Source organism: Anas acuta, chromosome 5, assembly GCF_963932015.1.
Source record: "Anas acuta chromosome 5, bAnaAcu1.1, whole genome shotgun sequence".
NCBI lineage: Eukaryota > Metazoa > Chordata > Aves > Anseriformes > Anatidae > Anas > Anas acuta.
This window is the reverse complement of record NC_088983.1, coordinates 23,768,124-23,795,509: the sequence shown is the minus strand read 5'-3', so window position 1 is coordinate 23,795,509 and position 27,386 is coordinate 23,768,124. Positions and strand designations below refer to the sequence as shown.

General features: G+C 46.8%; 1 protein-coding gene across 5 annotated transcripts in view; it reads left to right on the top strand.

Moving 5' to 3' along the window:
* Positions 1 to 27,386, top strand: part of IFT43 (intraflagellar transport 43) — a 46,811-nt gene that overhangs the window by 819 nt on the left and 18,606 nt on the right. For 2 of the 5 annotated variants that reach the window (XM_068683177.1, XM_068683181.1), the window contains exons 2-5: positions 194 to 344; positions 2,683 to 2,772; positions 9,148 to 9,177; positions 18,099 to 18,166. In XM_068683177.1, coding sequence (XP_068539278.1) covers positions 194 to 344; positions 2,683 to 2,772; positions 9,148 to 9,177; positions 18,099 to 18,166 — 339 coding nt within the window. Of the gene's footprint in view, positions 1 to 193; positions 345 to 2,441; positions 2,599 to 2,682; positions 2,773 to 9,147; positions 9,178 to 18,098; positions 18,167 to 27,386 lie in introns of those variants that run through there. The other 3 variants (XM_068683179.1, XM_068683178.1, XM_068683180.1) reach the window with 3 other exon arrangements.

Sequence of the window (27,386 nt, the reverse complement as noted above, 5' to 3'; positions counted from 1 at the left end):
GAAAAAATGGGATGACATTCAATAGCAGAAAATGCGAGATTATGCTGCTAATGGCTGCGAGCTGACTTTGCCCTAGCGGATTGACAGTGGGGTCTTACTGCTTAGGAACAGTAGCACAGAAGAAGGGTGTGGGAGCAGTGCCGGTTCCAGTATCAGGGCACTCACTTCCCGCTCGCTGTGTTGGTCTTTGTAGGTTGTGAGGAGGTGGAAAAGAAGCTCCATGGTCTGACACACGCTGGAACCACTGCTGGTGGCTGCAAAGAGCAATCGCCAACAGTTTGCACATCTTGGACGTGCTGGGATCCAGCTGGGCTGAGGGAGAGCCTGACAGGGCTACCGAGCACGTGAGTATCGGAGGAAATATTTCACACTTGGCAACCCTGCCGGGGGTTTGTCAGTCTGAGCTGGGGCTGATGTAACTCGAACAGCGGCTGTTCTCGTGGAGATCAAGAGAGGGGAAAGCATGGGCCTTTTCTCTCCTTTCAGAGGGAGGAATCTCATTTTTGAAGCTTCACAACGGTAGGATATACTGGCCCAGAACCTGTGTGAGTAACAGAATATTCATAGTTTTTCCCCTCCACCAAAAACCCTGAGAGATGGAGTACGTATTTTCAAGTGCTTAGAGAAAAAAATGCAAAAAAAACAAAAAACAAAAAACAAAGTGAGGTGCTTGGAGCTGCTAGGGTGGTGCTAGGGTGGAGCAAGCTACCGTTTGCTTGGCTCTTTGCTTCCCAGTGGGAGCTTAACATTTAGGGTGAACTGTCCTGTGCCAAAACCAGGAGTCTGGCCAGCTGCCTTGTGCGAAGGGTGAGGAAGAAAGGCGCAGCGCTCGGTGTCACTGCTTGCTCCTAGAGGTGCCCTGCATCCCATAAATTCTGCAGCTGACTGCGAGCTGCTTGACAAAACCTTTAGCTGCTCTGAATAAGGTTGTCATTGTTCGCTCCCACTATAGTGCTACCATGTGGGCTTTCCACCATGGCTCTAGCTTTAACTGCACGTGTGTGCACTTGCTTTAAAAGTGGTCTAGGACCAGAAGCATGTGGCAATGCTCAGGCGTGATTGCTTTCCCAGGCTCTCCAGGCTTTCTCTGAGGCAGAAGGAGGACTAGACACAAGCTCTATTCATAGGTCCAGGCAAGAAGTAATCAACAGCAAACGGTGCTAGCGGGGGACTCTGTTAGTCCTATTCTGTGTGATTGGATTTGGGTTGAAACCAGATGGATGGAGTCCATGCTTAGGTGTGAGAACTTGTATGTGAAAGGAATGCTTACGTAGTTCTCACTTGCTGTTCAGAGCAGAGGGGGTGGCTGCACTTTGATTTATAGCGGGGACAAAACCAAACAAGTAAGGCAGGGTGAGAGTTGCGAATACACTGGAAAAGAGAAACCCAGCCACCTAAGCTGAACAAAAAACAAGTGCAGAAGGTGGTTTTAGACAGCCACGGAAGGAACAGAGGTTTGTCCTGTTCATTCTTTCTCCTTCTTGGTTGAGTAGGGGCTGGTCTAGGTCCAGGATCAAACACGGGGGAATTATGCTGTTCAGAATGAGTGACACCAACATTTAAAGCAAGCAAGACCCATTTTAACCACAGCACAGAACGAGGGATGAAAACTCTTTCTCCTCTGTTGTCTCCCCCAAGCAGGCAAAAACGTATCAGCGCGGGTGACAAAGCCCATTCTGAGGAGTGGATGTGTCTGTGTGGGAACACGGAGAGGAGCAGGGCAGGAGGGATTTTAGGCTTCATTCTTTCTACATATCTGCTCTTCTCTCCCAGGGAGGATTTCTGAAGTCACAAGTCAAAGTTCTGGGGCAAGGCTCAGTTCCGCTACTGCTCAGTTGTTTTCTTTCCCGCGTGTGGCCTGTTTCCATCACCCTCCTTCAGTCAGCCTGAGGCTGGTGTCCCTGCAGTGGGCAGCACCCCGCGTCTCTGGGAGGGGCTGGGGTGTGCTGCTGGGGTTGTGCCTGGGGTGAGGACCAGGGAGAGATCACGAGGAGAGGGCTGGGAAGGGACAATTCGGGATGAGCCAACCCATGGGTCCTGCTGTTTTGTGATCTGTCAGCTCGAGGCGGCAGGTTCCTGCCCTTCCTCTGGTAGCAGCACCCCACCAGCCACCAGTTTGGGGTCCCAACTGCCCAGGGCCTGCGGCTTTAGCAGACGTTGCTGTGGGTACAATCACGCTGCTCAGGTGCCATTTGCTGAGCAAGAAGCCAGCTGTGATGGCACACCTTCACTCACACATCCCACAGTCACTTGTGCGACCCGGGGCTGCAGTCCCTTCCCTCCCCTTGCATCTGCACAGCCCCAGCTCATCGGAGGGGTGGCTGGGGGATGCGGGGCCACATTCCCGTGTGGTAAAACACGGGGCTGGGGGAGCAGCGCCCGCTCCACCCACGGGCACCCGGACCCGTATAATCAAAACAGAGCCGAATATCTGGAAGGTGATGATTTCACACAGCCGGCTGCGGGGCTGCGGTGTCGGTTGGAGGCCGGTGGGAGGCCGGCGGGGCGGGGCGGTTCGGCCCGGGCCGGAAACCCCGGCGGCGGCGGCGGCGGATGGAGGCCGAGCGGCAGCGGGCGGCGGCGCCTCGCCGGCCGGGGGTGAGCGGGGCCGGGGCTGGGAGAGGCCCCTTGGGCCGGAGCTGCCCCGTGGGTAACCGTGTGCTCCTCCCCTCTCTGCCGCAGGTGCCGAGGATGGGCCGCAGGGCACGCCAGGAGCTCCCCCCCGCTGAGAGCGGCAGCAGGAAGAGTTCCTCCTCTGCGTCTGCCGGAGAGGTGGGTGGTGGGTGGCCCCCTCCCCGTGCAAACGGGGGTGTCTGCCGGCCCCGACCCGGCCCCACGGGGAGTCTCCCCCACGGGGTGCTTTGCCCGGTGGAGTTTATCCTGAGTCAGCACCCAAAAAGCTGCCCTGCCCCTTCCCCCTGCTGCCTTCCACACAGGCTCTTCCCTGCGGCTGTGGTTTCTCAGGTGCATGGAGAGTTGCACCAAGCAGCCCTGGGGCCTCTCCATCCCCTACATATCTCCTATGGGTATCAAAATAAGAGCAGGGGCATTGCTTTGTTACCACTTTTGCCACCATCCGTGGTAGTGAGGCAGAGTACAAGTAAGCAGATGCCTTTCCTTTCAACTTCGCTTTTGCTAGAGCCAGAGTACAGCTCCTGGTGGTCACCATCAGGTTTGTACAGCAACATTACTTTTCCTTCCGTCCATGCACAGCCACAAAGATCATGCTAGGAGCCAGCTTTGCAGCATGAGACTTTGTCTCATGGGCAATCATGTGCAAACTCGGTTCCCGCTTGGCTCTGGAGAAAGCCTTGCGTTCAGGTTCTGTTCTGTCAGCGCCTCTTTGGAAAACAGCAGGCTGTAAAGAACCCCTCTTTCACAGGAGGGTGAAGCAACAGCCTAGAATACCCAGAAAGATAAGATCTGAACCCTTTTGATTCACTTTCTTGCTTAATGCTGCAGAATCCTTAAACCCTGGAAGTTTGCTCTCTGTTGCTCTCCACGGGCATCTCCTGCTGAAAGGAGCATCTATCTGTCAGGAAATGACGGTCAGACGTTTTCCCTTACACCTTCAAATGGATAAAAGGGTCATCAGACTTCCAGCACGTTGGCAGTGGCATTTGTTTAAGTGAAATAATCCTTAGCTTTTTGCAATACCAGCAGTGTTCTCCACCATATTGCATCGTTGGTTTCTTTGAACTGCAAAACCACTTTGCCCGGCTGACTACCCTGGCACCAACTGTACTTGAAGCTTCTGTGCTCGCAGCCCTGGGACGATCTGTCTTAAGAGTGGCTACTGCTCTGATACTCTGTCATGACAAAACTCTCATGTTCAGTAGCTGCATCCCAGTCATGTGTGCCAAAATGTGTTTCTAGGGGTTGTTTCCCTGGAGTCACTTCTATGCTGCTGAAAACACACTGTTACAGCTCCTCTTACAATTACACCTCATGTAGCTTTTTTTATTCCCCACTGGAGAGAGTATGCTGTTTTTTCTTCTAATAGGCATAACAGAGAATCATCTCCTCCCACCTATGCACTCGTCTTCCCCAATTATATTAGGAGCTCAGAAGGAACTCTGTGAGGGAGTTTCTGGAAGGAGTGAAAGGCCCATGCTCAGAGGTCACCTAAACTCTGCAGAGTGCATCCCCTTTGATTTAGCAGTTCTCTGCCACGTTAGCAAAAATGGAGTGCTCTGGTTTCTAGGGTTAAATCCCTTTCTACAGGCAAATCAAACCAACTCCTTTTGGCACAGTTGTGGGTACTAGAGAATGAGGAAGAGCACTCACAGTAAGTGGAATAACTGATACTTGCCTAGATGCGATGCCCAGCCTCATCCTGGCTGTTTCATGTGACTAGCAGAAATTATTCTAAAATTTTAGCTCCTGCATAGTAAGAAGTTGAATATACCTTCGCAGAAGTTCAGGTGTTCCCCTGGTCAGGCTCTGTGCTTCATCAGTGAGCTCCATGAAACTCCTGTTAAGCAAGGCACACGGGCCCTAACAGTAGATGGTTTTGCCTGTGCTTTCTTCCATCTGTCCTTGCAGCGCTGGAAAGGCCTGATAGGAAATGTCAGGTCTGTGCAAAGCAAATGGAGCTCTTTATCCACACCTAGTAGTAGGATCTTTTGTAATTTAGAAATCAAAATAGCAATGGGGCCCATAGGTAAAGAAAGCCTTGAAGAAAATAGCTGGTGCTGCACGTGGGTGTTAACCTTGGTTAACCTCCAGATGAAGGCAGCTCACTGTCAGGTTGTTCTCTGCTGGAACTGCCCATCCTCATTTATGGACTGATTCCCTGGTTAGAAAGAGACTAAGGCATGTTGTAGGGGAACTGACTGACTGTACCGTACTGCAGTTTTACTTGGTGTGTCTCACATCACAGCCATCCTAATAGCTGTGAAGAGATCATAACAGCTCCAGTCCTTGGGCATCCCTGGAGAGGACTAAGAAATAGTTAGAATCTTCTGACCGAAGGCACTGAGCTTTTCAGCAGCAGAAGGGTGAGGCCTTCCACGCCTTAAACGATTCAAATATGTTATTACTGGATCTTAACCACCAGGAAGAAATGTTTGTGTCAATATTCTCCCTTCAGACAGCTCTTTGTTGCGAAGTGTTGCTGTTAACTGGAAACCTTGGAGCTACTGGAGAAGAGACAAAATCTACTGTGTATAAACCTCAGCCTTTTCCTTTGCTTCAGAATTGGAGACCTTTCATACACGGTCATATTTGATATCAAAACGAGCATTTAATAGATCTAAGCTTGTATTTTCCTTCACGCTAGGTTGGCAGCCACCTTTCACTTTTCTGGAAGCTTGGTCTTGGCTTGCCTCCAACTGGTGGGGGCAGTCGTTACAATGGACGTCTCACGCAGTTATCCTGAAACCTTTTCAAAGAACCTTCCCCAAAGAAACTCAAAAGAAATAAATAAAAATCATACTTTTTACTAGAACTGGCAATAGTGGCCAGTAATTAATTTAATAACAGGAGGTTTTATTCCTATTAGTGATTTTGAAAACAAAGAGATTTGTCCTAAACCTTTGCCTATTGACACCTTCATGGGCAGTTTCACATTCAGGATAGTGATTCAGTTCTAGGTGGTTCCTCAAGGTTTTAGAACTGTTTTAATATTCATCTTGGCTTCTTTTTTTAATATTTCCATGTCAATCCGCTCAGCTTCCACCCAGCTCAAGCTTTTGATATGAACATCTCATTTGTCTTAATGTTCTGGTCTTTTCTTGACAGTGAGAACCATCCTGGATGTGTTTTCCAGTCAGAGCAGCTTGCTTGAAGGAAGCAGAAAGTACCTGTCTATCTGTCTACATTTCAACATTTGAGCTTATTACAAGGAAATCACTTTGAGGTGTGAACAACTCATTTAACATAATTAAAAAGATCTTTGGTTTTCAAGTCAATATGCAAATATTCTGACTTGGAGTTTAGATCTTATCAGATTACTGCTGATTTCTTGTTGACCTGGACTCTCTTCCAAAAGAGACCCCAAACGATGGTACATCTCATCACCTGTCTGTCGTCTTTCACAATTGTGTTGTGAAAACTTTTTTTCTAGGGCACAGCTGCAATCTCTTGTGCCTTGTAGCAGGCTATATGTCCCCCAACCCCTATAAAAATATAAAAATATGATATTTTTTAACTCTTTTGAGTGTCTGTTGAATATATATGGTGTTTACTCTCCCACAATAAATTTCTTAACTGTAGGGGTACCTCTATGGTTCCTCTGCCCAAATCTCTATTTGATAATTCCCATTCCTGTGGGAAAGCATCTGCGTTACCTTCAAATTCAGACCTCTGGCTCCTCAAAGAGCTCAGTGTCAGAAAGCTCATAGCCTGCCACTGACACGCAGAGCATTCCTGCCTTTTCAGAAGTACAAGTACTAACAAACAACATTGCAGCTATGTATTATTTCAAGAGGCAAGAAGGAACATGATTATTTGCTGTAATTGGTGCAGTCAGCATCCTCCTGCAACAATGGCTGTGCGTGTTCCTGGCCTTTACAGCTCCTTGGCAAATTAGCAGGCACTTCTTGGGCACCCTGGGGAATATGCCGTAAATGGGAATTCCTAGAGATAAATCTGCTAGCAGCATGCCAGAACTCTGCATTTCAAACATTCATTTTCAGAGGGGTAATATAGCCATTTTTCCATCGGGAGGCCTTTCCCATCCCTTGGCTTGCTGTGTTACATTTCACTCATCTTGATGCTATCGGGTTTCTGACAAAATCAGACAGACTCAAGCTGGCCATGTTATTTGTATAATGGGAGGGGCAGATCACATAACGAGATCTATTGAAGATCTTTGCTCTCGCATTCTACCAGGGCTTCTGGACGCTTGTCTAGAATAAAAGTCAAACCTTTTTCCTGGCTCTAGCATTACTATGTCCAACAGCTTGAATGCTGGCTTGATGACATCTACCAAAAGAAGTTGTTCAGCCAGGTTTGAAGCTCATGATGAGATTGATTTGGAAAGCTGAGTGGAAAACCCTTTCATTTAACTATATCAGCAATTTTTTCCTTTTCTGTGTCTCCTCTCAGCAAGAGTGAACTATTTGTTGTTCCATAAGAAATCAGTATGCAAAAAGATTTTCACATTATCCTGCTTCCAGAGTCAGCTTTCTTTTTATCCTACAGTGACGAGATTCTTTTGGGACTTTGTTCAAGACTTCCTTGGGTTTCTGTCTCTTAGGCATTCAACATGGTGTTGTTGATGTCCCTCTGGCAGCACTTTGTAGATCCTCTGCTTTTAACAGGCAGTGTACCAGCCCAAAGGATGAGGGTTTTCCAGGCTATGCTGAGAGTATCTCCATACAGGTAGGACTTCCAGGATTTCAACAGGATTTGTTCAAAATCATTATAATTCCCAATGGTCTTCTTCCACGTGCTTCACCAAGCCCTGTGGAAAGTCTCTGTGCTCTCACTCCTGGAAGTATGTTCTTCACTTATTGTCCTACCTGATATCTTTAAGCCTGCTTATACAGTTCTGGTCTGTGTGTGATAGCTAAAAATGAGTATTTCTGTGCTGCAAAAATATAGGCAAGGTTCATGCAGACAGACAAAAGCTTGAGCTGATTCCACTGCATGTTGGAAGGATGTTCCCACAGGTGACTTTTGCAGAGAAACTATTTGGATTTCTACCACCCAGCTTACAGATATTCGTGGTAGTGACTTCTGGCCATGTTCCTGAGGCTGACATCCAAGCTGCATTTAAATAGCACTCTGGTTATCTAACCCAAGTGAACAAACAACTACACAGCAGTTGCTGAGGGTGAAATCCAGATGGAAGATTGCTCAAATAGGTGGTTATTTAAATGTTTTTATTTAAATGCTTTTTCAACATGTGTTGTCCAGCTGGATTTCCTTCAGTGTGACTGTAAGTCCTGTACTGCCTGGGATCTGTACATCCAGAGAAGTTCAGGTCATGTTGGGCCCTGCAGAAGCCTTTTGGCTCTCAGGTCTGAGAATCAGGGGTCCCTGGTTGATAGATACACAGTTCTGACAGATTTTACCAGGTAGGTGCTCACTGATACAGACACTTCTGTACCCCTGCTGCCCTAATCTGCATGTAGCCTCCCCCTGTTCTTGTCACAGTAAGACCATAGGACCAAATGACAGCACAGAGACCAAGTGAACTCAAATACCAAAACACTTGAATCAGAGACACATGGAATTAGTAAATTGCATGATTTCCCTGTTCCGGAGGAGAGATGATGCAGTACAGAAGAAAGGTGGGTTAGCATAGTGGTTCCAGCCATGCTGTGTGTAGTTCTGGTGCAAGGTCATGGGATGCATTATAGTCTCTCCCTGAATGATTCTGAATGCTATTATTGTAGGATTATGTAAAGATTACCCGATTCTTAATTGCCTCCTCCTTGCATTTGGTGCCTAACAAGTGGTTGCTGCTGCTGGTTCTGGCGGTCTGCTCCTCAGAAAGGTTCTCAACCAGCTCACAAGTTTTGCAGTGATTAACAGGCTGCTTTACTGCAGTTACTCATCTGCTCCACAACTAAGCTGCTCCCTTATACAATGGGGTTAACTGAAGTTCGTGCACTTACACAATGCTATTGTCAGCTAAGGCTAACTTAAGCTAACGGCTACAGCTCCTGCTCCCAGGGGAGGATCTGACTTTGGTCTGAGAAACAGTGGTTCCTGAAAACAGGGGTGCAACCTGCTGTGGTGTATAACCCCAGCATGACTGGTCTGCCCTTTGTGGGCTCTGGCATGGTTGCAGTGTCTGCCCATTCAAACCTTTCTAGCATCCTATGTGACTGAAAAATTAGGGTTTTCTCATGCTACTAGAACTAAGTTTGTTCTCCTCTCACTTTCATTTGTAGTTGAGTTTTTTTTTTTTCTTCTTTAATATTCCTTTCAAGGGTATGACTGCTGGCAGACTTTCCTGCCTCTGCAGTCAAACAGGCCTGCTTTGTAGTATTACAGTTTGTATATGCATAGATGACTGTGGATATAAAATCTTACAACAATGGGATCAACTTTGTACTTTGTTCAAGCAATGGAGGTTGCAAAGTGTGTGCTGCAGGACAGCCATTCACATCGATCTTCCACGCTGTTTTGCATAGAGTTTTGTAGCTTTTCCTTTTAACTTCTTTCTTTCTTCTTCCCTCCGTATCCTTCTAGGATGAAGACCCTGAGGAAAAGGTTGACCATGTAAGACTAGAGGCTTTCTAGATAGATGCTGGCTCCTCTGAAGGGGACTAGTAGGACCAACCTATCCATGTGTCTGGAGACTACCTTAAGAGGGGACTCTAGCACTGGAGAATAAGATAAAATCATGCCTGAGATGCAGTACCTCTCCTGCATCCTCTGTTCCTATTATTGACAGTCTTGTTGTTGGTTTTGGTTTTAACAGCAGCTGTTATAAAGATAATTATCAGCTGCTGCATCTTGTACTGAGGTCACAGACCTACACGTGGCCACTGGAAAGATGTTCTGTTTTCATTTAAAATTCAGGGCAACAATTAGCTAATGAAGTACAGAACCTACCTGAGCCTACCTAGATGCCCTGTCCACTATGTTTAGCTTGCTCCCATAACACGAAAACTTGTTTTAAGGGATTATGGAGTCCTGCTGGTGCCCCAAAGGAGAAGGCCAGCTGGTAGTAACAGGGATGTGTGCTTGTGTATTTCTTGTGAGTCTTTCCTTTTTACTGTACCTGCTCTGGAATGCTTATAGTTGTGGTTAGTGGGATAGCATAGTGCTTCTTACTACCTCCCGCTATACCAAGGAAAGGAATACACTCCTCCTTTCTCATCACACAGCAAAGCTAAAATGCATCTTGGCATTTATTTGGCATTAGGAGACAAGGTGGTGCTGTTCAGAATGAGCTGCAAACTAATACCTGTTTCTATTAAATTCTCTATGCTAATAGTCTTGCACTCTTCTGAGGGATGCAATTGGTGTTGTTGAATTTTCCTGGCTAGAGTAGCTCTCTTTATATGTTAGATAATTAAAGCATCCTTTCCGATACACTGATTCCTTCTGCTGAAGCACCAGCCCTGCAGTAGTAGTGTACTAGTTCCATTTGTGAAGTTTAAAGCCCAGAAAAGAAACCTGTACCAACCATCTCATTATTTCTGGCCTCAGTGGGGTACTTATTGCAAGGAGTTAAGACTATTCAGAGTCTCTTGGTAGTGCCAGAGATGACTCTGTAAAAAAGATCCACTGAGTTTGTTAATCAGCGATGGATGGCTCACAACTATATCTTGAGCCATTTATCAGACAAACAGACCTCCTGTGGATGGGTCTAGTTTAGGGGACTGGTTACCCAGTAGATTTTTTTCCTATTTTTTTCCAAATTTTGACCTAAACTTTCTTTTTAAATTTTTTTTTACCTCACTGTAACCAGTCCTTACAGTGGTTTCATTGGAACTAATTCCACCTCCGTGCCTTGTCCTAATTCATTGATTCCTGAAGGCTGGGTGGTGGCTGGTCACATGCTGCAGGTTTCTTCTTCCTCCTGGCTGCTAAATTTCTTCAAAACAATTAAACTGATGTGACTTCTGCATGAGCAATTGTTGTTGCTTCACGGATGTTGTGCAATGGTCCCTGGGAAGGAGATTTTCCTTGGTATGAGGTGATCTCCTCTTTGAAACCCCTCCTGTCTGAATAATTCCTGCACCCTTTATTCAGGCTTATGCTCTTCAGCAGCACAGTCACACTTGAAAGTATTTTTCCATTTGTAAGTGCCTGTGAAGGGTAACAAAATGGTTAATGGAGCACTCAGACTTGTAACTTTTAATACTTATGACTTTAAAATGCTTACTAACTTCTATTAGTTGTATCACAAGCCCCTTCCGAACCAATTATTAGTGGAACTTTATAATAAAAAAGTGTGATCCAGAACTTGTTTAGTTGCAGTATATCCCTCCCTTAGTCATTGCCTGGCCAAGCTGAAATACTTGGCTTCTTGAATCATCTGTCCGAGGTTGGCCCCTTTGTCCCCCTGATGGCTCATGCAACCCTTTCCTGAACTCCCTTTGGGCAGTGCTGAGTGTTACAATCTGAACTCTTCCTGGATTTGGTCCCTTTCCTCTTGCTGCTGTGAAGATAGTTTGTGGCTGCCCGAATAGCAGCCAGCAGCCCCATCTGTGCCGTTGATGGGAACGTACCTGCTGAAGTCCTGCCCTCCAGCCATCTGCCTGCTCTGAGACTCATTTTGCATCCCCTGGCAAGCCACTCATCTTGCATCTGAATTTTTGCCAGCTGAATCACTCATTTGGCTGCACCTTCCAAGGCTGCCTGGGACATTTAGCCAAAGGCTGTAAGGCTGATCAATGGTATAATAAAGGGTGTATCCTAATATCTCAGTTAATTTGCAGAGGCAGAATAAGCAGGAGGAGTACGAACATGACTGGGAGCCAAGATTTTTGTTGGGTTCTCTTCCTGGCTTTGCCACAGATTTGCTCTGGGGCCTTTGTGAAGTCCCTTCTCCAGTTTACTTTAGCTCCTGCCTGAAAGGAGGAATAGAACTTGGTGCAGGAAAACAGTGGGGATTCCCTGAACACAGATCCACGGAGGGATTTAGATCCCTAACCCTAACAGCAAAATCCACTATTTTAGCCCATTTAGGTCCCCACACTGTGCAGTATGCAGGCGATGTCAGGATGGGACCATGGATCTGTTAAGGTGGTAAAGAGTGACTGGGGACTGCAGTGTGTCTAAAACCCATGTTTCCCACTTCCCTAGAGAATATTGTGTCTAATGACAAAGCTGTGAGCTGCTCTGGTCTGAGCAGGCTCTCAGGCCCTTCTCTTGAAGCTGCTCTGCTTTGCAGAAGGGAACTGAGAAAAGTTTTGGGATGCAGGCAAGGACTTTCTAATCTCAAGGTAACAACATTTGAGCAGGGAGACATCTGGTTTAGTCCTAGTGAATCCAGCTGGGACTTTGCTCTGTAGTTCTGTTTTGGCAGGCATGCCGTAGGTAGCCTTGAGGTGTTTCATGGGCTATGGCAGGGAGAACACCTGATTTCTGACCCATATCTAGGTGGATGCTGACATCTGTGGCTCTTTATCTCTCAAAGTTTGAGCGATGATTGCTTTAAAGCAACAATTGTGATGAGAATTTGAGGATCTGACCTTTCTGGAGGGGCAGTGAAGTCCTTCTGTAGCTGTAGGTCCCAGCGGTGGCTTTTTAGGTGAAGAAGACATGTCAGGAACAAATGTTTTCAATGAGTTGGAAGAACAGTTATCAGCTATTTAAGTCCCTGAAGTGTGAAGCCAGTGGTGGGCTTATTTGGTGAGGTTTGTGTGTTTGCATTGTAAAACACGGGGCAGAAGGCATGGATCCCCAGTGAGAAGCAACCTGCACCAGCTGGGCAGTGCTGCGGGGTGGTACAAGCCTGGTTACCAGAAGCAACTCAAGCCAGAGCCTTTCCAGACTGGAGCTGACTCACAGGGCCCCTGCTTGCAGGTGTGTCTGCACCTGTGGTGTAGACATGGCCTTGGGCTTTGTATGATCAGGGCCTTTAATCAGAGCGGTATTTTCCTGACCCAGTTCTTACCCCCGCACAGGGGTTGGCACCCAGCTCCCAGCTCTCATTGCTTTGTCTGGTCTGGTCTCAATCTGCCTAGCAGCCGCTCCCCGGGTGATCTTCCCCACATTTCCTGCATATGGCTTTAGGATGTGGGACAGAGGAGCCCGACACTGGATGCACTCAGCTGTGTGTTCACTGGGGGACGTTATTTATGCAAAAATAGGCACTGTCCAGCCACTAGTCAGAGAATTCGTTACCTAAGAGGACCTGGATAATTGTAACACGGTCTTGTAGCCCGTTTGGGATCCATGGCTCGCATGGCAGTAAGGTCTAGGGAATGGTGGACAAGAAGTTCACATCCCAAAGACGTTGCAGTCTTACTGTGTTTTCTCTTGCATCCTGTTCTCTCTTGTGATCTTCAGCTTGTAGAGCAGCTCTCACCAGGGAATAGCTACTTTCTCTGCATGGTTTGTTGCCAGGGTTTGCCTTCTTAGGCATGCAATTGGGAGCAGGGGGACTGGCAGTAGGTAGCTGTTGAAGTGACAGGCCTTTCTGGGAACCTGGGAGGGCTCCCTGAGGCAGATTTTCCTGTAGCTGGTGCACGTTTTGAATGCCATTTTTGCATGTTTGTCCTGGGCTGGGCTGAATTTGTCCCTCCGTGTCCAAGAGTCTCTGTCCCCTGTTTGGATTTTGTTGCTAAACACCCTCCACTGATGGGAACCGGCATCCAAGCATGCATTGGCTTTTTTACCTGCTTCCTTTATATAGGGATTGCGTCTTTTCTTTTCCTTTTTTTATTTTATTTTTTTTCCAGTGGTCTTCTGGTTGCTTGTAGAAATGCCGGACTCCGAGCCTGTTCCCGGGGACCGCTCCGCTGGAAGTTGGCCAGATTCTCCAGGAGGAATCTCAAAAATGCAGCTGAACTTTTGTTCCCTAATTAGGCCAACTTCCCCAGTGTGAGCCCCAGCACTGTGTGGCCCGGAGCTCCCCAAGGCCTCGCGCTGCCTCTCTCCCGTGCACCCCAAGCGGCTGGCCGGCAGGGCAGTTATTTTCAGCTTGCTGAGGTTATCTGCTACCCTTCTGATGACATCTACTGAAATAGCATTTCTGGTCAGCCGTGTTTCCCAGCCTTTCTAGTCGTGTCCTTCCTGCTTGGCTACCTTGATGTGGATTAGGGACAGACCCTGACAATCGCATAGGAAATAATTTTATGGAAAGCTTTGCCTTTTCTTTCCACACATTTGTGTCATGGTTTGAGTTCTCCCAGACCCACCTGAAGGAAGTAAAAGAGCAAAAGGAGTGGTGTAGATGGATGGGGACGGTTCTCCTAGTAGGTAGCACAAGGTAGGAGCAAATTGGGCGAGAGATGTTTCCATCTGGGGGGACAGAAGGGGCATAGCCCTGTAACTGGGGGTTGTGAGGGATTTCCACCTGGAGATCCCCGTCACAAAATCAGATTGTGGTGTGACGCTGTGGTGGTTTCATGCATGAAAGAGCAATGAGTCTTGAGGCAGGTTAAGGTGTCGAATGCTGCAATATGACAATTTCTTAGCAGGTATACATGTAAATGGACTAGTTAGCTATTATTTTAGGGAAGAAATTCTTGACAATCGTCGAGAGCTTCTCCTTTACCTGTTGTGGTGGATGATGAAGAATATTTGAAGCCCCCCAAGAACTGTTTCCATCTCGGTAGCAGTTTCCCTTATAAAGGAAGGTCAGTGACTATGAAGAATGACACATCGTGGAAGAAATGAAAATACAGTGTTTTCTACTAGGCATTTAAGACATGCAGAAGTCCTTAGAGGGGATTCATCACAATCAGATGTGTTATTTCTGCTGTCTGTGGATGTGACATAGAGGGCTAGCAGAGATGGGCTGCTCTTTGCAAAAAAAATTAGGCTTGCCTAGATCTGGGAATTGAACCCTTTTTGATATCATTTGTGCTCTGAGATCTGTGTGGATTGTGAGTGTTATGTAGCTGCTTAGAAGCTATTTGACTTACAGCTCCTTAACTGGCAACAGTCAAAACTAATTAATCAGGCTTGTTTGTGAACGTTTGCTTTCCCTCAGTCAGGGGAAACTCTGGCAACCTGCTGGAGAAAAGGAAGCTCTAGTCTGGACATAACACCTTTCTTTCTGCTCCATGGTCATTAGTAGGTGAAAACAGGACACAAACCATGTATAAATCTCACTATGTTTTCAAAGGGGCAGAATACAGATCCCACACATTTTAAGGAGCAGTACAGCATGACAGAAAGATCGTATGTCCTCTGTTGCATACCGCCAATGTCATTTGAGTCCCTGCTTCCCTGCACAGGGTGCTGGCTGTTTCAAAGGAGTTGTCATGTTGATGAAGGTAAATTAATTCGCATTTCCAGACCCTCCTGAGAATCTGAGGGACCCAACGTGTCCGTAATCTGCCTGCGTTGTGGTGGGTCTTAACAGAAACTTTGCTGGATCCTCAGGACCCACAGAGACACAGGTTAGTTGCTTCCATGAGGGAAGCGATACCCAACTAGCACCTTCAAAACAGCAGACATGATCTGACAAGTACGTTGGAAATTTCTGTCTTAATGAGGAAGCCAAATTAGAATCGAACACCTGTCTGATAAGAAGGGGCCTGACTACAGATAAAGAAGGAGGTAGCGTTTCTGCATTAATGCAAGAGAGATGGAATTCAGGCTCACCGAGCGAGGCCAGTCATTTTTCAAAGGCAGAGATAAAACCCTGATTACAGTGGTAGTATGAAAGTGTTGGGAAGAAGGCTTGGGAAATCCTGCCTTCATGAAAATGGCACTGAACTGAATTTCTGAGGAGAAATAAAACAAGACCATGGCAACAAACAAGTGGTTAGTTAGTGGTGTGGTTGGGAGAGGACATGAGAGAGGACACTTCTCAGGAGCTGGTGGAGTCTCAGAGATTTGAATGCTGAATCGCGTTGGGTTCATAGCTTTGTATAATAAAACTTGCCCAAGATACAGCACATAGTACCAACAGGTGTTAATCATTTAAAGCCCACTGTCTTTTTTCATCAGAAAGGCGTGTTCAGGAGCTCATTTGCTCCATTACAGAAGAACCACATCCACCATTTCTGCCCTGCTCCCTCAGGGCTTGACATTCTTCTCACTTTCTGCCTCAAGCTCTTGCTTGCAGCTGCAAGGTCCCTAACCATGACCATATTATCGCCATGCACGACGTTGCATTCTCAATTGTAAATTACATTTTAGAAATGGGAAGGCATACGAAGGTAAGTTTATTTACTTGACAAAAGTGCATGTGGCGTGTGACCTTATTATGGCACTTCACAGGCAACCGACGAAGAAAAACTATTTATCCTCAGCTGACAGTTAACATTGCCTTTCCTGTTGCTAGTGCTCCTGTGGGCAGTTCAAAAAGAATTGCCTGATTTATTGCAAGAGGAATAAAAGGCCTGTAGGTATATGTGAGCTGTTTGTCAGGGTCTGACAGACATTCACGGTTGCCTGATGCGTATGATCAATGGGAAAACACTATAAAATTGGGAAGACGTTGGAATCAAGCCCCTAATCACATCGGAGTCATGTCCTGTGCAAGCACTCGGAAGTCATTCTCAGCACCCTTTCATCTGGAGTGCCCAGCTTGACTTATCTTGGAGTTAAAGATTAGTTTTGGGGATGGGGTTTTTGAAATTGTAAGTACACGGGGATGGTCTGGAGGTGCTGTTTTCCCTCAGCCTTCTGTCCAAGCTCTTTGGTGGCACGTGTGTCCCTCGGTGTGATTTTGCGAGGAGTTGTAAGGGAACGTAGGCTGCTGCCGATCGGGGGATGGCATGCGGGGAGGAGGGAGAAGGGTTGTTTGCATGGGAAGGATCGGCGTGGGAGGGAGTGTGTTTTTGAGGTAGGGGCGTGTGTAATGGGAATAGGGATGTTTATGTGGGCACGCACGCCCATATGTGGTGTGTTTTTCCCCTTTTTCCTGGGCTCTGGGTGTGTCCAGATCAACCGAATTCAAAATGCTCCTTTTTTGGCACTGCAGCCTCTTCTCTGGTTTGGCATCTTAAGAATCTGGGGGAATCATTTAAAGATCAGAAAACTCCATTCACTTGGGCCCCCGAAGGCTTCACATTCTGTGACATGGCCATTCCAGTCGGCTGAGCTCTGTCCCCTGCGGATGAGCCCATATAAGGAGCCTGTTTCCTGCGTTTCACGCTCCCTGCCTGTCCCTCTGCCCTCCTGTGCTCCCTTTGCCGAAGAAAGCTGGTATTTTGGGACTGCGGCTCCTGCCTCATTCCTGCTCTCTGTTTATTTTTGGAGAATGACTATTTTTGCTCCTATCAGGGAGCTATGCGGGGTCATGCCCCCTCCCTGCAGCAGGCAGCGGCTGCCCCTGGCAGGCTCTCTTCATTTCCCACACTCGCAAACAATGCTTCTGCTTCAAGAAATAAACACGGGAGACCCCTACCATCAGGGGTTAGCTCAGCCCCTTCCTCATCTGTGGCAAGAGACAATTCGGCTTTGGCTCGGGGCTGACCCCACCACACATGCAAGCTCCCCTCTGTCAAGTCAGAAATCCTCAGGAGTCACCCAGTCCATTCCCTTTCTTAAAAGCTGTGGGAGCCACATGTCCCCTTTCCGTTGCTCTAGCGCAAACACCTTTGCATTGACCGTGTTTTCCTCTCTTTCAGACATCACTTTACCCAATTATCCCTTCTTCCAGTGGTCCTTTCACAGGTCCATCCACCTGGGCACCATCAAGTGGGAGCTACATAAACTTGAGTTCACCCCCTGGGTTCACCTTGCTCCTCTGCTTTCACCACTGCCTGCCATGCAAAACATTGAAGCCGCTGCTGTACGAGGTGCTTCAGGCAGGGGGCTGAGCCCCAAACTGCAGAGGACGCTGGGCAGATCCCACATGGTGCACCCAGTCTTTGAAAATTCCCATCGTAAGCCCCAAGCTGAAGGCTTGTCTTCTCTTGCTATGCAGCAGAGTGGCACACAAGACAGTGCAAGAACTTAGCAGGGAGTGTCTTTAAGCTCCAAACGAACTTTCCCTTTAGCGTTTCAGAAGTGCTGGTGGTGGTGGGGTTCATCTCCTCTAATTTTAGAGGTCTGTGGTGTGTCTGTCCGTATCTGAACTTGTCGTCTAACTTCCTATTCCAGCCAGTAGAGAAAAGCAGACACTTTAAGGGAACAATTCCTCATCTAAAATGAGTTGTCTAAAATGTGTGCTGACTGACCTGTGTCTTAGCAAACATGTAAAATGTGATGCTCCCAGCCAAAATGTGAGTATAGGTAATGAAGGTGTTCCCGTGAAACATGCCTTGAACAGCACATCCTCTGTGGATCTAATCTCCTTTGTGCTTTGGGCAGGTCAAAGGCACACAGACCTGCAACTTGTCAAGATGTTGACTAGAGTGGTACATCTTTTGCTTACAAAGACACTTAAAAAACTGTCCTGCAATATTTCTCTTCCTTCTATTTATGATTAAACAGCATCTTAAACACTCTCTCTCTGTTTGAGTAGTTGTTACTTTAGTATGTGTGAACCTGGTGTCAGAAATGCCTTGACTTTGGCTTGACTGGAGCTGGCTATAACATGTCTCTTCTCTTTACTAAAGGATCCACCACCTAAGCCCCCACGCCGGCAAGGAGGCTGGGCAGATGATCCTGTGCTGGCACCTACCAAGTGAGTACTCACTTCTTTTTTTTATTAAGAGCTTAGGTGTGGATTAACTGAACATCACTGGTTGCGCTTTGCTGCCACAGGCATTGGAAAAAAAAATTCTGAGTCTTGCAGATGGGCTGTATCTCCACTATCCTTGTAACTCCTTGAAAGCATTTGAAGTGTTGCTCTTGCATGGTTCCACTAGCAAATGTTTATATTTTATTAAATTTATAAATTGACGCTTCTGCCTGGACTCAGAAGTGTGTACACATCTCTGTCTGTGGGAGGCGGTGTGTTCCTCACCTCGTATAGTAACTGGAAGGAGCCCAAGAACAAAACAAGCATGTTAAATACAGGAGCTGGTGGGGGTAGGATTTGACTGCCTGCGTCCTTTCCAGAAGAGTGACACATGACAGTGTCCCACTGACAAGTGTGCAATGAACAGTTCGGGATTTAGTGATTAGCCTTGACAGCAAAGGTCAAATTTGTCAATGTGTATGTGTGTATGGGGTTCTGCTATAATGGAGATGGATGGAGATGGTCAGAGAGAAGAGATGGAAGAAAAAAACTGTACAAATTGTGTAATGTATGCTGAGAAGCCTGATGCTTATGAAGGACAACTAATAGAAAGGAAATATTCAGCTATGCTAATATCAAAACCAAAAGACAGTTCGGACCAGGAGGAGATTTCAATCTATTCATTATTTTTCAAGCTGTGAAGTTACGCTGGTGTTATATTTTCTGTTCACTGAACTGAAGGCCTCTGCCACGGAGTGGTGTGAGATTGCTTGTATACATTAAAGCCTATAATAAGAGTGTGTATGTCTGAACATGTGCTTTGGAGGCACTCAGATTTCTGGAAAAGTTATATATTTTCTTTCCTGGAACCCTGAGAATGGGACAGGACATCCAGAGACCTGTTACATAGCCCGTATTTATTAGGAGGTGAGAAAGGTGGTCGATATTCTGGAAAACAGTACTTTTCTGGGAAAATTATTGGTCTTTGTTTGTCTCTGAAGAATAAATCAGCTCTTTGTAGAACCAAGTAGAAGCTTTATGGAAATGTGATAGCAGAGAACAAGGGTGAATTGCATTGCTTAGGAAAAATAAATCATGTAATTGGTGGCTACGTGAGGGACTGGATAGGAGCTAATACACTTATTCAGGACTGAGCCTAATGTGCCCTGAAGGACAGGGTGTGGGTTCCTAATGTAATGGCACTGTGCTGTGTGCTCCTCTAGGATGTTTTCCATGGTTTAACTTCAGCCTCATCTGATAGATTGCAGTAGCTGTCAGTGATACTTCTCTGGCATCCCAATTGCATGGTTTATAGATACAGCAGGTGCGTGGGGTAAACGCTCCTACGAGGCTGGACACGATTCAGCTGAAGAAGCAGAACAGGAGCTAGGGGCTGCAGACCTTTCTACCTGTATGACCCTGCCCAGTGGGATGTGAGATGAAGACGTGCCCCTTGCTCATTCATGCATACATGAATTCATGCTTTATCTGACAGCATTCTCTTCCTTTGTATTAAGGGCTTTTATGGAATGCATTTTATGATGGCAAGTCTTGTTCTGACTTTCTTTAGGCATAGGAGGGACGAGACTTTTGTACAACCGCTTTCTTCTCAGTTCTTTCTTCAGTGGCAGATTCTCAACAGGGTGATCTCTTCCTTCTCTCCTCTTCCTCAGAAAAGTCTCAGCTGCTGGCCTGTGAGGCTGTCTTTGTGACATATCCCAGAGTAAAAACCTTCATGTGAAAAGTCTGAGTCATCGGCTGATGTCATACCAATGTTGCTGCAGCTTTCTTGTTTCTGTTTTCTCAGGCTTTATCTCCCCACAGCTTTCTACCAATCTGACTCAGTTTGGAAGCCCATCAAGCTGACTTGCTCCAATTTCACTATGAGAGAAGCAATCACACTAAAATACCGTGCTTCTTTTGATACATCTGATGCAGCTGTAAGGACTCCTGTGGCAGTGTAACTGAGCCTACGCTTGGGAAGTGTACTGCTTTCAGTAATTTTCTCTAAGTAATTTTGAACTGCCAGTATTGAAATCTGTGATCTTTTGCTTAGAAAGGGTGAGCAGAGTGGCTGCAGTTAGATTTTCTGTGGTGTGTGAATATGCTGTGGGCCAGATGGGATGCTGCAGCCACCTGTGAAGCAGTCTTGTCACTGTCTGTGTGTTCTCTTCTCTATTTGAGGTCTAAGCTTTTAGTTCTGTTTCTGACAGATTCAGCCAGTTGCAACTGCATACTTGTTGCTTTCCCGGCAGGGATACTTAAACTCTTTTCTGCTATATTTCTAGTTCAAAGTCTTATCAGTGTGAAATGATGACTTGAAATTGTTCTTTTTATTTCCATTTGGGACGTGTTAGAGTATAATTTCATTTGCAATGTGGTTTTCTGTTTTTTTTTTTTTTTTTTTTTTTTTCTACCTTTGCTGCTCCCTCCTAGTCCCTTACTTGCCCAGATTTGTCATACCTCGGTAAACCTGCAAATATTCTCACCATCCTACTTGTTCCTTCCATCAGACCAGTGCTGTCTCAGACTATTGCAAGATAAGAAGAGGAGGAGACCCCTCAAAGTTTTCCAGCCTGTAACTGGTTTTAAAATTAATTTGCACAGATTGTAGGCAAGTAAGATAAGGTAATTTTATCACAAGTCTCCATAGCATAGTGTCAGAAATTTAAACTCCCAAGAACTATCAAATTATTGAAATGATGTCTTTTTCTTTTTTTTTTGATAAGTTTTCAAAAGTCAGGCATGTAGAGATTTCTTTGGATTTCCAGTACCTCTGTAAAACATCTGTCATTACTAGGAGTTCAGTTTTGTAAATATGGGGAATAGTGAGCACTGCAGATAAGTGTCTGAGCAAACCCTCAGACTTGGCCTCTGCTATCAGCAAATAAATGGTGCAAAGTAGTGACAGAAGCATCTTTTTTTCCTTACTGACAGGGCCCTCTGCAACTGAATCTGCTGGACTTACTTCAATTTGTACAGAGAGAGAACAGCTCTCTGTGAGACCAGGCAGTCCCCTGGCTGCCCCAGCAATATTGTAGCTGCAGTGTTACAGGAAGGGGGACCAGCCAAGAACCTAGGCAGCCACTTGGGTCCTAGTACCCTGCTGAGATTATATAAATAACAGTAATTACATCAGATTTTTTCTAGAGAAGCAGCTCTCCAACCACTGGATGGAGCCCAAGTGCCATTCTGAAGGCTGTGCTGATGTCCTTAATGACATCAGTGTTGACACTTGTGACAAGCAAAGCAGAGGTTTTATTGTCGAGTTATCTCCTGCATCAGAAGGAAGAAACACAAAGTGCCTGCCAATGGGAAAAGGAAAGGGGAACTCAGTTTTGCACACTGGTGAGGATTTGATAAAGGAGAGGTGCTTCCAAGATCTGTTTAATTCCAGCTTGTGCTGATCTCATCTATCTGACTACTTATAGCTCATTATCCTTACAGAATTTCTTCCATTTTTTGTCCCTGTTAGTATGTTTCTTTATTTTTTTTGTTTCTTTTTTTGGTTGTTGTTGTTTCTTTTTTTTTTTTTTTTTTCTCTCTTTTCTTCTAGGGACACTTGCAGTTTACTTGGGTCCTTGTTCCCTGTGGTCTTGAAACCTCCCTGTGGTGAGCCCCTTAAATTTCAAGCAGTTCTCTAGGCTGCAGCTGGGGTTGTTGTGGAATAAACACAGCTTGTTTCAGGTGGGTCCTCCAAGGAAAAAGCAAGTGCTGTTTTCAGGAGGAAATCCTTTCTAGCGCCTGCACATGTGTCTCCTTTCTTCTATAGGAATCCTGGCATTTTAGCAACAGGTGCTCCAGCCACAGCTGAAATCTCTCCTCCTTTCTGAGGGGTAGGTCATACCGAGTTGGAATAATCAAGGCTTGTTTAGGAGAATAAGCAGAACATTTTGGAACACGTGTTGGTACAGTGTCCAGGAATGCATTTCACGGGATATCAAGGGCCTGTCAGAAGGAAGTGGATGCGGTTGGGGTGACCTTTAGAGCGGAACAGCTTTGGTAACCCAAGCAATGTGTAGACATAATTTAGGGCTCTGGAGGGTGGGCAATGGTGAGATTGCACCCTGGAGCTGGAGGAAAGTTATTTAAGAGATTAAGGTTTTTTATGATTCAGGGTCTCTAGAGGTAGCTAAAGTTAAAAAACTCCTGTTTCAAAAAGATGGGCTTAAACTATCCTGTGTCGTATCTGTATGAAATGATCCTCAAGAGTGTCTGGTTTATAGAACCTCTGGCCATCCCTGGCTTGCAAGTGGGAGTAGTAAAGTGCTCATGAGTTTCTCTTATCTGGTGTGGCAGGGGAAAGCTCGTGTCATTGTGTCTGCCCTCTACTCCCAGTCCAGCAATGTTGAGATAAATCTCAGGCTGGGCTTCCTTGTGACGCTGCCATGTTAGGAGCAGAGCCATGCTTCTGGCTGTGGGGAAGACAGCAGCTTCCCTCTGCATCCTGCAGCCATCTGTGGATGTCCTCAGAGATGAGAACAGTGGAGGTACAAAGGCTTGAGGCTACCAAGTGAGGGGGCACAACTTAGAAGGAGACGAAAGAAAAGGAAGTCTGATTAAGTTTTGTCTTGAAGTGTCTGTTTTTGGGTTTGTCCCTGCATTGATCTGCAAGGGAATGAGGCAAGTAATGGCCCCTTGGGGACCTTCAGGACTTTCCTCTCAATGTCAGCCGTCATTTTCAATCACCCTCTCCCTCCCAGCCATTAATTTTGGCCCAGGATCATGGGGACTTGTCCATCTATCACTCCTAATTGACACTAAATGATCTGTCAGTTTATTGATGAACGGCAGGAGTGGAATTGTCACAATATATTTTACTTTCTAACAACTCCTCCTGACAATTTTACCTTGTCCATCTCACTCTCCTCACATAAATCTCCATTGGCCTCTCATTCCTTCTCTTGGGCTGTTCTGGTGCCAGCCGCCTCCACACCATCGGCACGCATCAAGGACATCAAGATGGCGCTAAGCTGCAGTCTGCAGGCCCAGGGTGGGTTTTTCCTCTCCTTCTCTCTCCCTCTCTTTTTTTTTTTTTTTTTTAATAAGCTGGATGTTCCAGGAATGCTAACAGGCTCTTGTCCTCTTGTCCCTCCGTGTCATTGCTGGGGTGAGCTCTCCTTGGTGTTTCTGTTTAGACTCAGGAAAGATAACTGGCAGAAAAATGAAACTCCCTAAAAGACAAAAGAGTCACCTGAGAATCCCTCAGTAGCATGGCTGTGATGGGGGATTTTTTTTCCTTTTAATCCTGCACAGAGCGACTTGCAAGGGTTTCCTGCAAAGAGAAAATGCTAGGCTTATGCCCATACTTGTGTCTTTGCAGCACTCAGAGGAACCTCGAGAAAGAGTTGGAATTTTTTTTTTAAAGCTATATTTCTGCTGATGTTTGTCTTTATTAGTGAAGTTTTCTTTGGCTTTTTCCTGAAAGACACAGAGCAGCTGAAGAGCTAATAAGGTTGTAAAATCTAGCTACCCTAGGCAATGGAGTTTGCATGACAAATTTGTGAGTCTGACGTTTTGGTAACAGTCCAGGTAAGCTGCTGAGGTGGCAAAGTGTGCTCACGGTGAAGTCTCTCTGATTTTCCTTCCTTAGTTCTCTGCATCTCCAAGGAATTTACCAGCACACCCACAGGAGACCATCCTTGTTCTCCCAAATATTTTGAATTTAAAAAAGCAAAATCCTCTTGAAGACCATTTGCAAGCAACCTTTTTCTATACATCAAAGCCAAGGCTAAAAACTTGTCTGGCCTTTGTAAGTCACCTCTAAATTGACTGTGGAGTCTGACTTAATGCAGTTTACCTGTGGAAAGAGACCTAAGATGATCTGATTTACTGCTTTGACCCTATCTCCCTCTCTGTCCTCCCCCATCCCCATACCACCCCTCTACTATTCTGAAGTCTTTAACCCAAGTTCTTAAAATGCCCTCTTGCAGAACTGTGGCTCTCAGATGATAGCACAAGGTGCCACTCAGTAACAAATTCCTATTTCTTTTTTTTTTTTTTTTTTAATGTTTTCAATGAGGCCAATCACAAATAAATGGACTTTGGCCAGGTCCTAGAAGCTGAAGAGTTTGTTTTCTGTTGTGGGATTTGGAAAGAAAAAAAAAAAGGCAAGCAAGCTTGGGTTCTTTTACGTTCCTTTCTAGTTCTGTCCCCTTTAGCAGTCAGTTTTTCTGTGTAACCATGGGGATCAGCACTGTATGTTTCCCTTTAAATGGAAACTGCAGTGCTCCTGTAACCTCAGGAGCCATTTGGTGTGAGAGTTGGCCCTGGTGGTTACTGGAGACCGAAGACGTGATCTCTTGGACAGGAGCCCCTGTTCTCAGGGAACGAAGATGTGTGGTGGATACCTCCAGAAACTGCAGTGCTGTTTTCCCACACAGCAGGAATTTGTATTGAGTGTTGTTGTTTTTTCTGTTGCTCAGTGGGAGCTCTGAGCGGCTCTGCTGGTCAGCTCTTTACCAGTGAGCGAGTTGGGGAGCCCTGGGAACATCTGTTACGGGGCTGCTGCAGTGAGTAGGCTGAGGTTCAGTGACCCCTGTGAACTCCGGCTGTCCGCTTGTTCCCTCGTGCCAGTTCCTGAAGTCCTGCTTGCCAGAGCCTTCCTCCTTACTTGCTTCTGTTAAGCAAGCCTGTGTATTAGGACATGAGGAGAAACAACATTTTTTGTTACAGTTTGAATAATGAGTGCCTCGTAAGCTTGCTTCAGCTGGAGCTGGTTAGCCACAGCATCTATCAGGTCCTTCTTCTGCCCATGCAGTGCTCTGGGCAGTGCGGGCCAGGCACCTCAGGGAGCCTGTGAGGTGCTAGAAAGTCATCGGTGGGACCATTGTGGGTACCAAAAATGTGTGTCTGCCCAAAACCCCACTGAGGAGATGCAGACATACATCCGTGTGCCCCAATGTTTGGAAGCAGAGGGCTGTGAAGTGCCACGCAGTGACAGAAATAAAGGCTCGCTGTAGTCCTGGCTCTGCTGAAATTGATGGCAAAGCCTGCCTTGATTTTAGGAGATGTGGAGGTTTAACTCCATGATTTTACTGTGGCAAAGCAGCCTTTTCCAGGCTGCCACAGCCCAGGGAGAGGGGGTAGAAACTTGAACAACTGAAGAAAGCCCCACGGAAGGTGAAATGAATGGCACAGGGGAGAAGACGGGCTGTGGTACTGCTTTCCAGCACGGGCTGTGGTTCTGTACAGCTCTGATGGGCGTTTTTCACTCCCTGTGCCTCAGCAAACAAGCAGTGGCCGAGGCCCACACTTGGCGAGCTGGGAGAGCCGATCAGTTCATGCCTGTGCGTCATTTGGGCTGTGTAACCAGCTGTGCCTTAGGCTATGAAACACGCTGCAACTCGTGGCTCACCACCCACTCGCTGCGGTGATGGGCACCAAAAAAATACTTGAGCAAGAGAGTACAATGTCCTTTTTTTTTTTTTAAATCGTGTTTTTCCCCTCCCTCAGGCCTAGACCTGAGTTACAGTCAGTGCCCCTGAGGCAAAAGGCTTCGTGTCTCCCTGCAGATTGCGCCAAGCCACACTAGTGGGTACGGCTAGGGTGGAAGCACACAGGCAGAATGCCCCTCTTTCTGCTCCGCTCTCTCCCAACAAGACACATCTCCAACACCAGGACATTTTTTTTTTTTTTCTTTTTTCCCCTTTTAGCCGAGAAGCCGTTCAGACACGCCAGGCCCCGTGCAGCGCCCGCCCCACGGCAACAGGGCCCCTCACGGCCCGCCAGAGGGCGGCCGCGGCCCGCCTCAGGCCTCCGCCGCCTCACGGGGCTCAGCCCGGCCCGGTCCCCCCCTCACCGGGGCCCCGCTGCCCCCATGCCCCGGGGAGGAGCCCTGCAGGGTGAGGGGCCGCTGTCCGGCCCCCCTCCACCAGCCGCGGCCCCCGCGAGCTGTGGGCATTAGGAGGTTTCAAGGACGTTTCCCCCCCATTCGTCCCGGTGATGTCCCCTGCTAAAATAGGTTAACGGTGTGTAATTAAGCACTGCACATTGTCATGCCGCATAAAGATAGCGTCCTGGCGGTTCTCTGAGCCCGGCTACTTTATCTCCATTTAGATCTCCGTGGTAGGCCATTAAACGAGAAAGAAACAGTTTAAGGGAGATCATGTCTACATTAGAGCTGCCTTTCACCCCTTAGCACGGTGCTAGGAAGCTCCCACCCGGCTGAGCTGGGCGCTGGGGTGGCGGTGGGGGAAAGCCTCGTTTTTGAGGCTCAACCCCCTGGCATTAACATAGAGGGAGGATTCCTGCTGGCCACAACTGAGCAAACTCAGTGCTCGAGAGCACAATCCGATTTATATCTTCTGCCCCAGCACACAGCTTGGAGAGAAATAGATGTTGTGTAGTAGGAGTTGTATAGCAAGGTGAACTGTGGTCTGTCGGGGGTCTTCTGCCCAGTTTCTCTTTTATTCAACACCGTGAAACAGAGAGGCGATCAGCAGCTGGCCAAAGCCTGAGGGAATACTTTAGGATTTTTGTCCTGTTTGGGAGCACAGCCAGCCTGGAAGTGAAATGAAGTTTAAGGGTGACAGGGTCAGTCCATGTTCTTTGGCCATCCAGAATCTGTTGGAAGGAATGAGAGAAACAGAGGTATCACCCTCACAAAAACCGATGTTCCTTGGTGTATAATGCAGCAGACAGTTGGTGTATAATACAGCAGTGTGTTTCTGAGCACTGCTCATGGGATTGCATTATTTTATTTGCCCTTAATTAACTGGTTGTATCCATACAGCACAAAGCCATGCCACAGCAGATTCAGGCTGGATGTAAGAAAAAAAATTGTTACCAAAAGGGTGGTCAAACACTGCAACAGGCTGCCTAGTGAGGTGGTTGATGCCCCATGCCTGTCAGTGTTCAAGAGGCTCTTGGAGAATGCCCTTAATAATCTGCTTTAACTTTGGTTAGCCCTGAAGTGGTCGGGCAGTTGGACTCAGTGATCTTTGGAGGTCCCTTCCAGCAGAGCTATTGTACTGTATTGTGTTGTATTCTATAGTTCTTACACGGTTGTTCATTTTGTGGATGCTTTTTGCTGCCTTCCCTGCGCTGTGCCTCCTGCTGGAGCAAACAGACCAGGGCAGCACACTTGCTGCTGAGAGCACAAGAAAAAGGTAGGAAATTTGTCGATACTGGCTTGAGTTTACAGTCCGGTTTCTTCAGTGCCTGCTTCCACTCATCACTAGAAAGCTGTGCCCTTGTGGATGAACACTAGTTAGGAACAAAC